This window comes from Colobus angolensis, unplaced genomic scaffold, assembly GCF_000951035.1.
Source record: "Colobus angolensis palliatus isolate OR3802 unplaced genomic scaffold, Cang.pa_1.0 Scaffold247, whole genome shotgun sequence".
Taxonomy (NCBI): domain Eukaryota; kingdom Metazoa; phylum Chordata; class Mammalia; order Primates; family Cercopithecidae; genus Colobus; species Colobus angolensis.
In genome coordinates, this window is record NW_012115677.1 from 151375 (window position 1) to 165770 (window position 14396).

A 14396-nucleotide genomic window follows, 5' to 3' on the forward strand; every position below is an offset into this window, starting at 1 on the left:
GCCAGGATGGTCTCGATCTCCTGACCTCGTGATCCGCCCGTCTCGGCCTCCCAAAGTGCTGGGATTACAGGCTTGAGCCACTGCGCCCGGCCGTCTCACAATCTTTAAAAGGGCAAGGCCCTGCACAAAGGAGGACGTCAAATGGCAAATGAGCATTTGAAAAGGTGCTTAACAATTGTAAATCAAGGAAATGCAAATTAAAGGCGCAATGAGATACCACCACACCACCGTGTGGCCAAAATTAAAAACAATGAGAGACTGGCTGCCCCGCCTCTGGCAGGGGTCCCTGGTGCGGGCGGGGAATGTCCCCGGCGGAGCTGGATGAGAGGCGCGCTCTGCTGGCAAGGCACCGCTGTGTGTGCTGGGACTGGCTCGCAGCCCACCGAGATGGCCCAGCAGTGGGACAAGGCCGTGAAGTGTTGCGCCCTGCACCCTAGAGGAGATTCAAAGCACAATCATATCTAAAGCACATGGATGTACGATTTGACCAAATTCCTGGCAGATCATCCTGGTGGGAAAGAAGTCTTAAGGGAATAAGCTGGAGAGATGCTACTGAAAACTTTGAGGATGCCGGGCACTCTACAGATGCGAGAATTGTCCAGATCATAAATCATTGGGGTTTCATCCGGATGACAGATAAAGTTAACCAAGACTTCAGAATTTTTTTTTATTTTTTATTTTTAGATGGAGTCTCACTCTGTTGCCCAGGCTGGAGTGCAATGGCACCATCTGGGCTCACTGCAACCTCCCCCTCCCAGGTTCAAGCGATTCCCCTGCCTCAGCCTCCCGAGTAGCTGGGATTACAGGTGCACACCACCATGCCTGGCTGATTTTTGTATTTTTAGTAGCAACTGGGTTTCACCATGTTGGTCAGGCTGGTTTCAAACTCCTGAGCTCGTGATCTGCCCACCTTGGTCTCCCAAAGTTCTAGGATTACAAGTGTGAGCTACTGCACCTGGCCTTTTTTTTTTCCCCCCCTCAAGAGACGGTTTATCTCTATGTTGTCCAGGCTGGTTTCCAACTCCTGAGCTCAAGGGATGCCCCCGAGTGGTTGGGACTACTGGCATGCACCATTGGAAACCCTTATTACTACTGTTGACTTTAATTCCAGTTAGTGGACCAGTTGAGTGATCCCAGCCATTGCAGCACTGGCGAAAACCTTCCTGTGTTGCCTCTACATGTAGGCAGAAGACTAAATAACTTTTCAGAAGCCAATGAAAGAAAAGGCTGCTTTGGATTAGGGAGAAAAGAAGCCAAAGTTAATTAACTATTTCAACTGTCAGTAGCCTTCATCTGAAAGAATAATTTTAATGTGTCCGTTTCCCTTTCCTCCTACACCAGAAACAAAGCAAGAAGAATTGTTCTATTCTTTCTGAAACTTTTCAAGTGTGCCTTTTTATTTACCAACTTTATTTTTAAGTCTCTTCACTAAGTAGTTTGCTTATTGTAAGCATGAGCTTTTAATATTAATATTATATGTGGCTTAGAGTGGAATAATGGACATTGGAGATTACAAAAGGTGGGAGGGTGAGAGCAGGGGTGAGGGCTGAAAAATTGCTTATCGGGTACAATGTTCACTATTTAGGTGATGGGTGCACTAAAAGCCCACACTTCGCCACTACATAATATGTGCATGTTAAGAAATCTGCACTGGGGCCGGGCGCGGTGGCTCAAGCCTGTAATCCCAGCACTTTGGGAGGCCGAGGCGGGCGGATCACGAGGTCAGGAGATGGAGACCATCCTGGCTAACACGGTGAAACCCCGTCTCTACTAAAAAATACAAAAAACTAGCCGGGCGAGGTGGCGGGCGCCTGTAGTCCCAGCTACTCCGGAGGCTGAGGCAGGAGAATGGCGTAAACCCAGGAGGCGGAGCTTGCAGTGAGCTGAGATCCGGCCACTGCACTCCAGCCCGGGCGACAGAGCGAGACTCCGTCTCAAAAAAAAAAAAAAAATACCTGGCTTTAAAACATGACAGTGCATTGTCCAGAATGTTTAGCGACTACATTGCTAGTGTGAGTGAAAAATGGTATGACCACTTTGGAAAGCTCTTTAGCAGTACATATTAGAGCTAAACACATGCCTGCCCTGTGACCCATAATTTCATTCTTAGGCATACACCTAACAGAAATGAGTGCAGAAGACATGTATAAGAATGTTCGGAATAGCTTTATTCATAACAGCAAAAAACTAGAAACAACCAAATGGTCAGATACAGCAGAATCGGCCAGACGTCCTGGCTCACGCCTGTAATCCCAGCACTTTGGGAGGCCGAGGTGGGTAGATCCCTTGAGGTCAGAAGTTTGAAACCAGCCTGGCCAACATGGCAAAACCCTGTCTCTACTTAAAACAGTACAAAGATTAGTCAGGCGTGGTGGCAGGCACCTGTAATCCCAGTTACTCGGGATGCTGAGGCATGAGAATCACTTGAACCTTGTAGGGGCAGAGGTTGCAGTGAGCCGAGATTGTACCACTGCACTCTAGCCTGGGCGACACAGTGAGACTCTGTCTCAAAAAAAGGAAAAGAAACAGAAGAATGGATAAATTAGTTGTGGTATGTGCATATACCACATGTTGTGGACTGTTTGTAGTTCCCCAAAATTCATACGTTGACATCCTAACCTCCAGTGGGATGGTATTAGGAAGTGAGGCCTTTGGGAGGTAATAACGTCATGGTGGTAGGACCCTCATGAATGGGATTTAGTGCCTTGTAAGAAGAGACTGGAGAGTTTACTTCCTTTCTGCTTTTCACCTTGTAAGGATACATGAAGAAGATGGCCATCTGCAAACCAGGAAGTAGGCTATCATGACACACCAGATCTAACAGCACCTTGATCTTAGACTTCTCAGCCTCCAAAACTGTGAGCAATAAATTTCTGTTGTTTTAGACACCCAGTCTATGATATTTTGTTATAGCTGTCCAAACTGACTGAGACCCAGATATATACATACTACATGATCTAGAACAGGCAAAGCTAATCAAGGGTAGTTACTTTTAAGGAGGATATTGACTGGGAGAGGAGCACAAAGGAACTTTCTGGAGTGCTGAAATGTTCTGTATCTCAATCTGGATGGTAATTACAAGGTAGTGTTCACTTGTGAAACTTCATTGAGCACTTAAAATTCATGCACCTTATAGTTTGTGTGTTACAATTCAATTTTATTTATTTATTTTTTTTGAGACGGAGTCTCACTCTGTCGCCCAGGCTGGAGTGCAGTGGCCGGATCTCAGCTCACTGCAAGCTCCGCCTCCCAGGTTCACGCCATTCTCCTGGCTCAGCCTCCCCAGTAGCTGGGACTACAGGCGCCCGCCACCTTGCCCGGCTAGTTTTTTGTATTTTTTAGTAGAGACGGGGTTTCACCGTGTTCGCCAGGATGGTCTTGATCTCCTGACCTCGTGATCCACCTGTCTCGGCCTCCCAAAGTACTGGGATTACAGGCTTGAGCCACCGCGCCCGGCCCTACAATTCAATTTTTAAAAGTTTAGGGCTGGGCGCGGGGGCTCAAACCCGTAATCCCAGCACTTTGGGAGGCCGAGACGGGCGGATCACGAGGTCAGGAGATCGAGACCATCCTGGCGAACACGGTGAAACCCCGTCTCTACTAAAAATACAAAAAACTAGCCGGGCGAGGTGGCGGGAGCCTGTAGTCCCAGCTACTTGGGAGGCTGAGGCAGGAGAATGGCATAAACCCGGGAGGCGGAGCTTGCAGTGAGCTGAGATCCGGCCACTGCACTCCAGCTCGGGCGACAGAGCAAGACTCCTGTCTCAAAAAATAAAATAAAATAAAATAAAAAGTTTAGCCCCCAAAGGCCCTTCTTTTCTCTTTATCTATCACAGCTATTTTATTTTACATGAAGTCTTGGTAGAGAATCTGTGCTGTTTTATCAACTTCCATGTATTGTCTTCTGTAGAAGATCTACTTATGGTTTCATGCATGCTGACCTCGTTCACTTGCCAAATGTAGCAAATTGACCCAAGTAAATTTGGCTGTTCACAATTATTAGATAATTTCGGGGATAGTGGAGGCCACCAATTGTTAGACATAGGGGTGGGCTCTAGGTCTCCCCTTAACAACCTCACTTTCAGATGACTTATTACAATGAAGGAAATTTTTTTTAGACAAGATTCACATTCAAGCATCTATTAGCAAGAAAACACAAAAGTAGTCCTACAACCCATTCCCAAAATTCAGGGAGACCCTAGATTTCTGGCTTTTAGGCAACCTGATATTCATCTTGCATGCACACACACACTCAAATAGAAAAGCTTAGCAAGCCTAGCAGCCTTCGGAGTGGTACTCTTGGCCTGGAGTTTCGATTTAGTTGAGTTTTCTGCTCCTTAGTGATGAATTCTCTCACTTGCCCTGACCAAAAGTCTAAAGTATTGTCATCATCTGCCTTGAATACTTTTTCATGAATTTTCCCCCCTCGCATTTAAAGTCCAGGTTAAAATGATGAGTCCATTCTATGAAGCCATCAGGGTTGGTATGGCACTACAGGATGCTGGAACTTGGCTTCCTTCTATCTTGCTGCTTTGCCACACCTATGGTGTTTCCTTCATTTGCTTGGTCCAGTTTTGCTCATCTTCCACATCTAGCTAGTTGAAGAAAAGAGAAAAGGAGGTAAGAGAATAAACTCATTCCATTTAAGAATGACCTGCAAGTTGCACACATCACTTCCGCTCATGTCTCACAGGCCAGACATGGCCTTACTAAGCTTCAAGGAAGGCTGGAAAAATGTAGTTTTTATTTCTGATTAGCCATGCATTTTGTTGAAAGCCATAGGTGATTTTATTATTATTATATAGGAAGGAGAGAGCCAATATTAAGAGATAAGTAACAGTATCTGCCACAGTGACAAAAATGGTTTAGGTCAGCCTGCAAATCTTCTGTCTTAGTCTGTTTTGTGTTGGCTGTAAATGAATACCCAAGGCTGGATCATTTTTTTTAAAAAGACATTTATTTGGCTCACAATTCTGCAGGCTGTACAAGAAGTATGACACCCACCAGCATCTTCTTGGCTTCTGGTAAGGGTTTTTCTGCTGAGTCAAACATGGTGGAAAAGGTCAAAGAGAAGCAGGCATGTGTGAAGAAAGACCAAATCTGAGGGGCACCCTGGTGTAACAATCCGTTATTTTATAACAACCCATTCTCATGGGAACTAACCCATTCCTCTGAGAACCAATCAGAAGGGAAACTTACTGGCTACTGCAAGAACGGAACCAAGCCATTCATAAGGGATCCATCCTCATGACCCATGCACAATCCATAGCATCTTCTTAGCTATATGTACTCAGTTGGTCACTCCTTCCTTAAAACATTCCCCTCTTTAGCTTCTATGGTGCCATATTTTCATAGCATCTCTCAGGGTCTGCTTATTCTAGCTGCTGTACAGGCTTCTCTTCTTTTATTCATTATCGAAAAAACTGGAATGCTAGAGGGGTCAGTCTGGAATTCTCCCATCTTTGTTGTCTATACTTTCTTTAGGAGAGCTCATATATGACATGACTTAAAATGTCTGCTATATACTAATAGCTCCAAAATTTATATCTTTAACCCTGACTTCTCCAAACTCATACCAACTGCCTACTTGACATCTTACCTTGATGCCTAATAAGCATTTTAACCTGAAACTGAGGGCTAACCTGATTTGGCCCACCAAACTTAACTTGTCTCATTTGTTTTTAGTGAATTTAATTTTAATTTTTTTGTTTTGTTTTGTTTGAGACAGAGTCTCGCTCTGTCATCCAGGCTGGAGTGCAGTGGCACGATCTCCACTCACTGCAAGCTCCGCCTCCCTGGTTCACGCCATTCTCCTGCCTCAGCCTCCCAAGTAGCTGGAATTACAGGCATGCACCAACACACCTGACTAATTTTTGTATTCATAGTAGAGACGGGGTTTCACCATGTTGGCCAGGCTGGTCTTGAACTCTTGACCTCGTGATCCACCCTCCTTAGCCTCCCAAAGTGCTGGGATTACAGACATGAGCCACTGCACCCCGCCCGAATATTCTTGAACATGTTTTCTTGTGTACAGATGTGAACATTGCTCTAGAGTATATTATTTTTATTTTTATTTTTTTGAGACGGAGTCTTACTCTCGTCACCCAGGCTGGAGTGCAATGGCGCGATCTCAGCTCACTGCAACCTCCACCTTCCAGGTTCAAGTGATTCTTCTGCTTCAGCCTCCCAAGTAGCCAGAATTACAGGCACGTGCTTGGCTAATTTTTGTATTTTTAGTAGAGACGGGGTTTCACCATGTTGGCCAGGCTGGGAGTATGTTCTTTAGAGTGGACTTTCTGCACCATCAGCTATGCACATCTTAAACTTTAGTAGATATTATCAATTTGTTCTCTAAAATAATTGTACTACATGTATACCCAGAAAGATGGTCTTTTAGTGCACTGACTTACAAAGTTATGCTATAAGAGATGGATACTAGTATGAGAGAGAGTCCTTTCCTAGGTACTGTAAATGAAACGTGAAGTTTCCTGGTCTGCCACAAGGAATTCATTTTCCTTAAAGGATGTGTCTGCAGGGAGCTCAGCTTCTGGAAGGGAATGAGGGTGAAAAAGAAAAGAAAAGGGTCAGACGCGGTGGCTCATGCCTGTAATCCCAGCACTTTAGGAGGCTGAGGCGGGTGGATCACCTGAGTCCAGGGATTTGAAACCAACCTGGCCAACATGGCGAAGCCCTGAATCTACTAAAAATAAAAAAATTAGCCAGGTGTGGTGGCAGGCACCTGTAATCTCAGCTACTCAGGAGGATGAGGCAGGAGAATCACTTGAATCTGGGAGGCAGAGGTTGCACTGAGCCGAGGTGGTGCCACTGCATTCCAGCCTTGGCGACAGAGGGAGACTCTGTCTAAAAAAAAGAAAAAAAAGGCCGGGCGCGGTGGCTCAAGCCTGTAATCCCAGCACTTTGGGAGGCCGAGATGGGTGGATCACGAGGTCAGGAGATCGAGTCCATCCTGAGCTACACGGTGAAACCCCGTCTCTACTAAAAAATACAAAAAACTAGCCGGGCGAGATGGCGGGCGCCTGTAGTCCCAGCTACTCGGGAGGCTGAGGCAGGAGAATGGCGTAAAACCCGGGAGGCGGAGCTTGCAGTGAGCCGAGGTCGCGCCACTGCACTCCAGCCTGGGCGACAGAGCTAGACTCCGTCTCCAAAAAAAAAGAAAAAAAAAGAAGAAAGAAAACGAAAAACAAAACAAAAGACAAGAAAGGGAGAGCAAAGGACCAGGTACCTGATGAGAACATGAAATAAATGTTTTTAGCCGGTGTGATTTCTGATAATAGGCTGTACCTGCAGTTCTGCCTAGATGTTGTGGGGCATAAAGAAGCAGATATATTTGTTTAGGTAGCTCTGTCTCAAGGCAGAGTCTGGCTCTTCTTTCTATTCCCAGTGTTAAGCCTCCATACCAGGACATTAACAGGTATGTAATAAACAGTTTGCTGAATGGATGAATGAGAGTACCCTGACACTCATATTATTTGTTCTGTTAAATACGTGTATTCTCACTGACTTGATCAAAACAAGAATGAAGATTTCAATTGTGTCTGGCATAAAATAGAGACTAAATATTCGCGGAATGGATAAAAGATAATCTAATTAATTTGAATTTAAACTACCTGAGCACAACCCTGTTAAATATGTTTTTTCTCATTGACCTTAAGAAAAGAAAAAGAGCCCAGAGCAGTCTGAACTATGTGAGGTATGCAGAATTTATCAGGCACAGAGAGAGATGAGTTTGGGGCTTCAGTCGTGTCCCTACACCCCTGTATTAGTTAGGTCTCACACTGCAATAAAGACATACGCAAGCCTGGGTAATTCATAAAGAAAAGAGGTTTAATTGACTCACAATTCCGCATGTCTGGTGAGACCTCAGGAAACTTACAATCATAGTGGAAGGGGAATAGGCATGTCTTACACAGTGGCAGGTGAGAGGGAGCAAGCAAGAGCAGGGAAAACTGCCTTATAAAACCACCAGGAGAACAGCATGGGGAAAACCATCCCTGTTATGTGCGTCCGTGTGAAGAGACCACCAAACAGGCTTTGTGTGAGCAACATGGCTGTTTATTTCACCTGGGTGCAGGCAGGCTGAGTCCGCAAAGAGAGTCAGCGAAGGGAGATAAGGGTATGGCCGTTTTATAGGATTTGGGTAGGTAAAGGAAAATTACAGTCAAAGGGGGGTTGTTCTCTGGCGGGCAGGAGTTGGGGGGTCACAAGGTGCTCAGTGGGGGAGCTTTTTGAGCCAGGATGAGCCAGGAAAAGGAATTTCACAAGATAATATCATCGCTTAAGGCAAGGACCGGCCATTTTCACTTCTTTTGTGGTGCAATGTCATTGGTTAAGGAGAGGCAGGGCATTTGCACTTCTTTTGTGATTCTTCAATTACTTCAGGCCACCTGGGCCTATACGTGCAAGTCACAGGGGATGCGATAGCTTGGCTTGGGCTCAGAGGCCTGACAATCCCCATGATCCAATCACCTCCCACCATGTGTGTGGTTCCTCCCCTCCACACTTGGGGATTATGGGGATTACAATTTGAGATGAGATTTGTGTGGGGACAGAGAACCAAACTATATCAATCACCATGCTTGGGGGGCAATTGTTTAAAGTCACTTTGTTTCTTACTACCTGCTTCATCCATTTTCATGTTCTTAGAATTTGTGATACAAAGAACAATGTATAGCCAATCAATAGCTTATGTTATTGTAACGTAAATTATTGGTAAACAACTTAGGAATTGCCTCTTCGTTTTTCTTTAAAAATCTACTTGTAAGTGCTGCTAATCAGAGCATATATTCAGAGCAATTTGAATCCATGCTCTCACGTGGCAGTCCTCATACTTGGCTCAAATAAACTGTCTACTTATATTAATTTTGCCTCAGTTTTTCCCTTTAGGTTGACAATATTGCATCAAGTTGAATACTTACAGCAATTGTATGAACTAGGTAGTATTTATTATTGGTCCTATTTATACCTGAGGAACACAGAAGTTGAACAACTTGCCCGAGATCACAGTTTCACAGCAGGAGGAGGACCATTATTTGAAGCAGGCAGTCTGATTCCAGACACCCAGTTTTTACACGCTGTACTGTACCGTCTTCAAAACTAAGATTACATGGATCTTTGATTTTTTTTTTTAAATTTCACTTGTCCTTTTTTTTTTGAGAACTACTACAACATGATACGTGTGTGTATTCACACACATCTTTGGAAAAGATCTAAAAAAACCCCAAAACACTTCACATGAAAGGAGGGCCAAAGGAAGGGCTGGGGTACAGACGCCGTCCAGAAATACTTAAAAATAAATGTTTATACTAACACAAACTAGCAGCCATTCCCCTACACCCTGCGGTACTTTTTAACCCAATCTGTTTGGGATTGAGGGCGGGGACTCCAGGGTCCCTGGGAGGCCCCGGCAGCCGCGCTTGCTCAGAGCACAGGGACCGCTCCAGCTCGTCCTCGGCCCCGCCCACCCAGGCCGCAAGGGCTGCCGGGACGGTCCCCATCTTCTTGGAGCGCCTTAGGTCGGCGGGCGGAGCTGAGAAGCAGAGTCGTTGCTGTTGCTGGGTGTGAGCCTGTGGCGCGGCTCTGTGGGCCGGAACCTTAAAGGTGAGCAATTCTTGGTGGCTAATGAGAAGCTACAATAAGGGCCCGCTTTGCTGGTGCGTGACCGCGCGTTTCCGTTCCTTACTGCTTCTCGCGAGGTCCGTCCTTCCCTCGCCTTCCTCACGTTCAGGCCGAGCGCCGCGTGGGCCGCAGCCGGAGGCGGCAGAGCGGAGGGGGCGCGGGCGGCGGCGAGGCTGCCCCCGCGAGGAATGCGGGATCCTGGGGTTCCCCGCACGTGCCTGGTGCCCAGGCAGTTCCGCGGTTGCTGAGAGACGGGACTGTGGCTGCCCCCATCCCCACTGCGTCTTTCGGGTTTTGTTTTTTTTTTTTTACCTCCACCGCGTTCTAGCCTCACCGAAGGCTTCTGGCCATCTCTGTAAGTTTCTGCGGAGGTGGTCATGGGTAAACGCCGGCGGGTTCTGTGGAGCCTATGGGACTGACTGGAGGCCAAATAACTTTGGGCCGCAGATGCACCCCAGTGTCACTCTTGGTCTATTAGGGCCTTCATCGCTCACATCAGGTTTCGGTGTGAAACGGGAAAACGTGGGTAATATTTCACTTACAGTCGTGCATTCTGGAAAATTATCTGATGAAGCGCATTTCCAAAATTAGGCCAAATAGGTTTTGCAAGTTCTAAATAGTTCTTTTATTTCATCGTTTGCTTTGTAGGGGGCTCTAGATCACTGTGGTAACTTAGGAGTGTAAATTGTGATAGACAAGACAATGCATAAAATTGAATAATTTCTCTAGGGGGATGTGGATCACGCAGTACCCCGTTGCAAGTGCTTCCTATGTGTATCCAGGGTAGCGAATGCAATTGCAGTGTGTCAGGCGATGTTTCCAAGAAGTGTACCCACATCAGTTCATAACTAGAGTCAACTAATGGCAATATTCTTGATGATTTGTTCACATAACTTTTGTACAATTGGGATGACTGGGTGACTTAGTAGAGTCCTGGAGGCAAGTACTTTGTAATTAGAAGACTTGGTTTGTAATTTCTAGCAAACCAATAGCACAGCCTCCTTTTTTCCCTGCAGTGCTAATGTCAGGAATACGAAACAGGAAACTGGCTATCCAATGTATTAGTAAATTAGTAGGCATACTCCCCAGTTTAATGTTGTGCTAGTGTGACCACATTCTCCCATTTTTGTTTTTGTATGTTCCTTAGCATAGAGTATCTAAGGAACTGTAACGTTTTTCACCTTAAAAGTTATAATACAAGGTTTGGGTAAGTCAGTTGTGACTGCATTTTAAAAGAAATAAGGCCGGGCGCGGTGGCTCACGCCTGTAAACCCAGCACTTTGGGAGGCCGAGGCGGGTGGATCGCCTGAGGTCAGGAATTCAAGACCAACCTGACCAACGTGGTGAAACCCCGTCTCTACTAAAAATACAAAAATCAGTCAGGCGAGGTGGCGGGTGCCTGTAATCCTAGCTACTCAGGAGGCTAAGACGAAAAAATCACTTGAACCTGGGTGGCAGAGATTGCAGTGAGTCGAGATCGCGCCATTGTACTCCAGCCTGGGTAACAAGAGCGAGACTCCGTCTCAAAAAAAAAAAAAAAAAGAAAATGAACCAAACCGAACAAATGTACAGCGAGCCATGGTGACATACTGACAGATATCTGTTTAAAGCTGGAAGTGGTTGGTAAGTGATTGGAGTTTTTTTCTTTAAAGTTTTCCTGACCAGCCAAGTGAAATAAACAGTTTCTTGTTATAGAAGATGGGGTAGTGATTTACTGAAAGAGAGAGAGGTTTTTTATAGTTTTTAGATTTTTTTCATCACTTATTCCAAAGTGTTGCTTTGTTGAGATATTTGAGAATTGAGTAAATAAACTGAACCTGTGAAAACAGAAACTCCTGATTTTTTAAGAAAACAATGGGATATTAATACTTTGTAAACATTCTCTTTCTAGTCTTGAGTTTTATATAAAAAAATAACTTTATGCTAATTTGGTAAATTTTACAGATAGCCACAATGGCTGAAAATGGTGATAATGAAAAGATGGCTGCCCTGGAGGCCAAAATCTGTCATCAAATTGAGGTATGATTCCTGTGCTATAAACTGCAAAAACAAGTTCCTTGAAAGAAAATGTAGGACCTCAACACAAATACAGAAAGAACATTTCATTTCAGTATATGGACATATTCAACATTTGGTTTGCCTTTGATTCTTAGATGAACATATAATAGCATACAATTTTATATTGGTGGAGCCAGGTTGTGAAACTTAAGATGTACAAACATTTCAAAAGGTAACACTATAAACGAGAGTTACTTAATCTTTTTAAAATTTTAGTTTCATAGTCTCATATAAAATTTTAGCTTCTTAGTCTCATATAAAATGAGGATAATAGTAGTTCCCGTCTCATAAGGTAGTTTGGAGGATTAGTGAATATAATGTTAAGTACCTAGAAGAATGCCTGACACATAGGTAACATAAAAGTCCTTGGTAAAGTACCTTCCCTGTTAAATAACACTATATTTTTGATGATCTTCGTAATTTTTTTCTGCCCAGTCAGTTCTCAGCTATTGTAACTTTAATATAGTATCTTTTTTTTGAGCTGGAGTCTCACTCTCTTGGCCAGGCTGGAGTGCAGTGGCACTATCCTTACTCACTACAACAGTCTCGGCTCACTGCAGCCTCTGCCTCCTGGGTTCAAATGATTCTCCTGCCTCAGCTGCCAAATAGCTGGGACTACAGGAGCACACCACCACACCAGGCTAATTTTTGTATTTTTAGTAGAGACGGAGTTTCACCATGTTGGCCAGGTTGGTCTCGAACTCCAGACCTCAGGTGATCGCCCCACCTCAGCCTCTTAAAGTGCTGGGATTACAAGTGTGACCCACTGTGCCTGGCTAGTAACTTTAATATAGTATCTGTTTTCAAACCCCTCTTAGCATTTTTTCAAATTTAGGTATTATGTTTATGTTAATGTAATAACCTCAAGTGATCCTCAGTACCTTTGCAGTACAGAGGCAGGAGGATGGCTTGAGTCCAGGGGTTAGAGACCAGCCTGGGCAACATGATGAGGCCCCATCTCTACAAAAAATTTTTAAAAATTAGCTGAGTGTGTTAGCGGTTTGCCTGTATTCCCAGCTACTTGGGAAGCTGAGGTGGGAGGATTGATGGAGCCCAGAAGGTAGATGCTGCAGTGGCTGTGATCATACCACTGTACTCAAGCCTGGATGACAGAGTGAGATACTGTTTTGGGGGGTCGGGGGGAAGAAATTTGAGAGGCTTTGTGAGCATACTCTGGCTGGGGAGGCTTCCTGATTTGCAAATCGTTCTTTGTTCAGTTAAAGTCAAAAAGAAAAAAACCTTTAAATCTTTACAATATCAATAATGGTTGCATAGGAAATTATCTTTTTTTTTTGAGGCGGAGTCTCGCTCTGTCACCCAGGCTGGAGTGCAGTGGCCGGATCTCAGCTGACTGCAAGCTCCACCTCCCGGGCCCACGCCATTCTCCTGCCTCAGCCTCCCGAGTAGCTGGGACTATAGGCGCCTGCCACCGCGCCCGGCTAATTTTTTTGTATTTTTTTAGTAGAGACGGGGTTTCACAGTGTTAGCCAGGATGGTCTCGATCTCCTGACCTTGTGACCCGCCCGCCTCAGCCTCCCAAAGTGCTGGGATTACAGGCGTGAGCCACTGCACCCGGCAGGAAATTATCTTTAAACTTATGTTCTTGCTAAGGAATCCCTCAGATCATATTGTTTGGTGTGGGTTTTTTCTGCAATTCTCTGAACTGCTTTTTTTTGTTTTTTTTTTAAGCTGCATGTCTCTGCATTTAAAATGTCTTATGTTCCTTTTTTTTAATATTAATTTCCTTATGATTGTGGGGAGAAAAATTAGAAATTACTCATTCTGTGTTTAATACTTAGAACAATACTAAGATGTATATAGAAAAGGTTATATCTCTCCCACAACCTGCTAACTCTCAAATCCTACTCTTCTGATGTAATCAAGGTTAAAAGCTTTTAACACTTTGCTTCATGCTCATACTAATTTTTATTTTTTTAGTGGACCTTATATTTTACAACAGTTCTAGGTTTACAGCAAAATTGAGTGCAAGGTACAGAGATTTTCCATATATCCTCTGCCTCCACACAAGCATAGTGCCTTCACCTTTAAAAACATCCCCCACCACAGTGGTACATTTCTAACAATTTTATTTCCTTCCCTTTCCCCCGCTAAACATAGGATGCATTTTTGTGGAGAAAAGTTTTGTAATCAATAATTTTTTCATTCTCCTCTTTAAAACGAAGGATCTTTCTAATTTTTTTTTTTTTTTTTTGAGACGGAGTCTTGCTCTGTCGCCCGGGCTGGAGTGCAGTGGCCGGATCTCAGCTCACTACAAGCTCCGCCTCCCGGGTTTACGCCATTCTCCTGCCTCAGCCTCCCGAGTAGCTGGGACTACAGGCGCCAGCCACCTCGCCTGGCTAGCTTTTTGTATTTGTTAGTAGAGACGGGGTTTCACCGTATTAGCCAGGGTGGTCTCGAACTCCTGACCTCGTGATCTGCCTGTCTTGGCCTCCCAAAGTGCTGGGATTACAGGCTTGAGCCTACTGCGCTTGGCCTATTTTTTATAATTTAAAAAAAAATCGTTAGCTGGGCATGGTGGCATGTGCCTGTCGTCCTAGTTACTTGGAAGGCTGAGGCAGAAGATCAATTGAGCCCAGGAGTTTCAGGCTGCAGTGAGCTATGGTTGCACCACTGCACTCTAGTCTGGGCCACAAAGCAAGACCCGACCTCTGAAAAATAAAGTGTCCTTTTTTTTTTTTTTT

The 14396-nt window shown here is 44.7% G+C and overlaps 1 protein-coding gene and 1 pseudogene across 2 annotated transcripts in view; both read left to right on the forward strand.

Annotated features, from left to right (window-relative positions):
* LOC105514548 overlaps nt 1–465 on the forward strand; it is a 3150-nt pseudogene extending 2685 nt beyond the window's left edge. Inside the window, exon 2 of the transcript XR_001002198.1 lies at nt 281–465. The product of XR_001002198.1 is annotated as a putative elongation factor 1-alpha-like 3 (transcript). The remainder of the gene's footprint in view (nt 1–280) is intronic.
* A 9024-nt stretch (nt 466–9489) lies between these two features.
* The window catches only part of SSB (Sjogren syndrome antigen B (autoantigen La)), a 13552-nt gene continuing 8645 nt past the window's right edge, over nt 9490–14396 (forward strand). The window contains exons 1-2 of the mRNA XM_011945914.1: nt 9490–9618; nt 11581–11655. Coding sequence (XP_011801304.1) covers nt 11590–11655 — 66 coding nt within the window. The 5' untranslated portion in view covers nt 9490–9618; nt 11581–11589. The remainder of the gene's footprint in view (nt 9619–11580; nt 11656–14396) is intronic.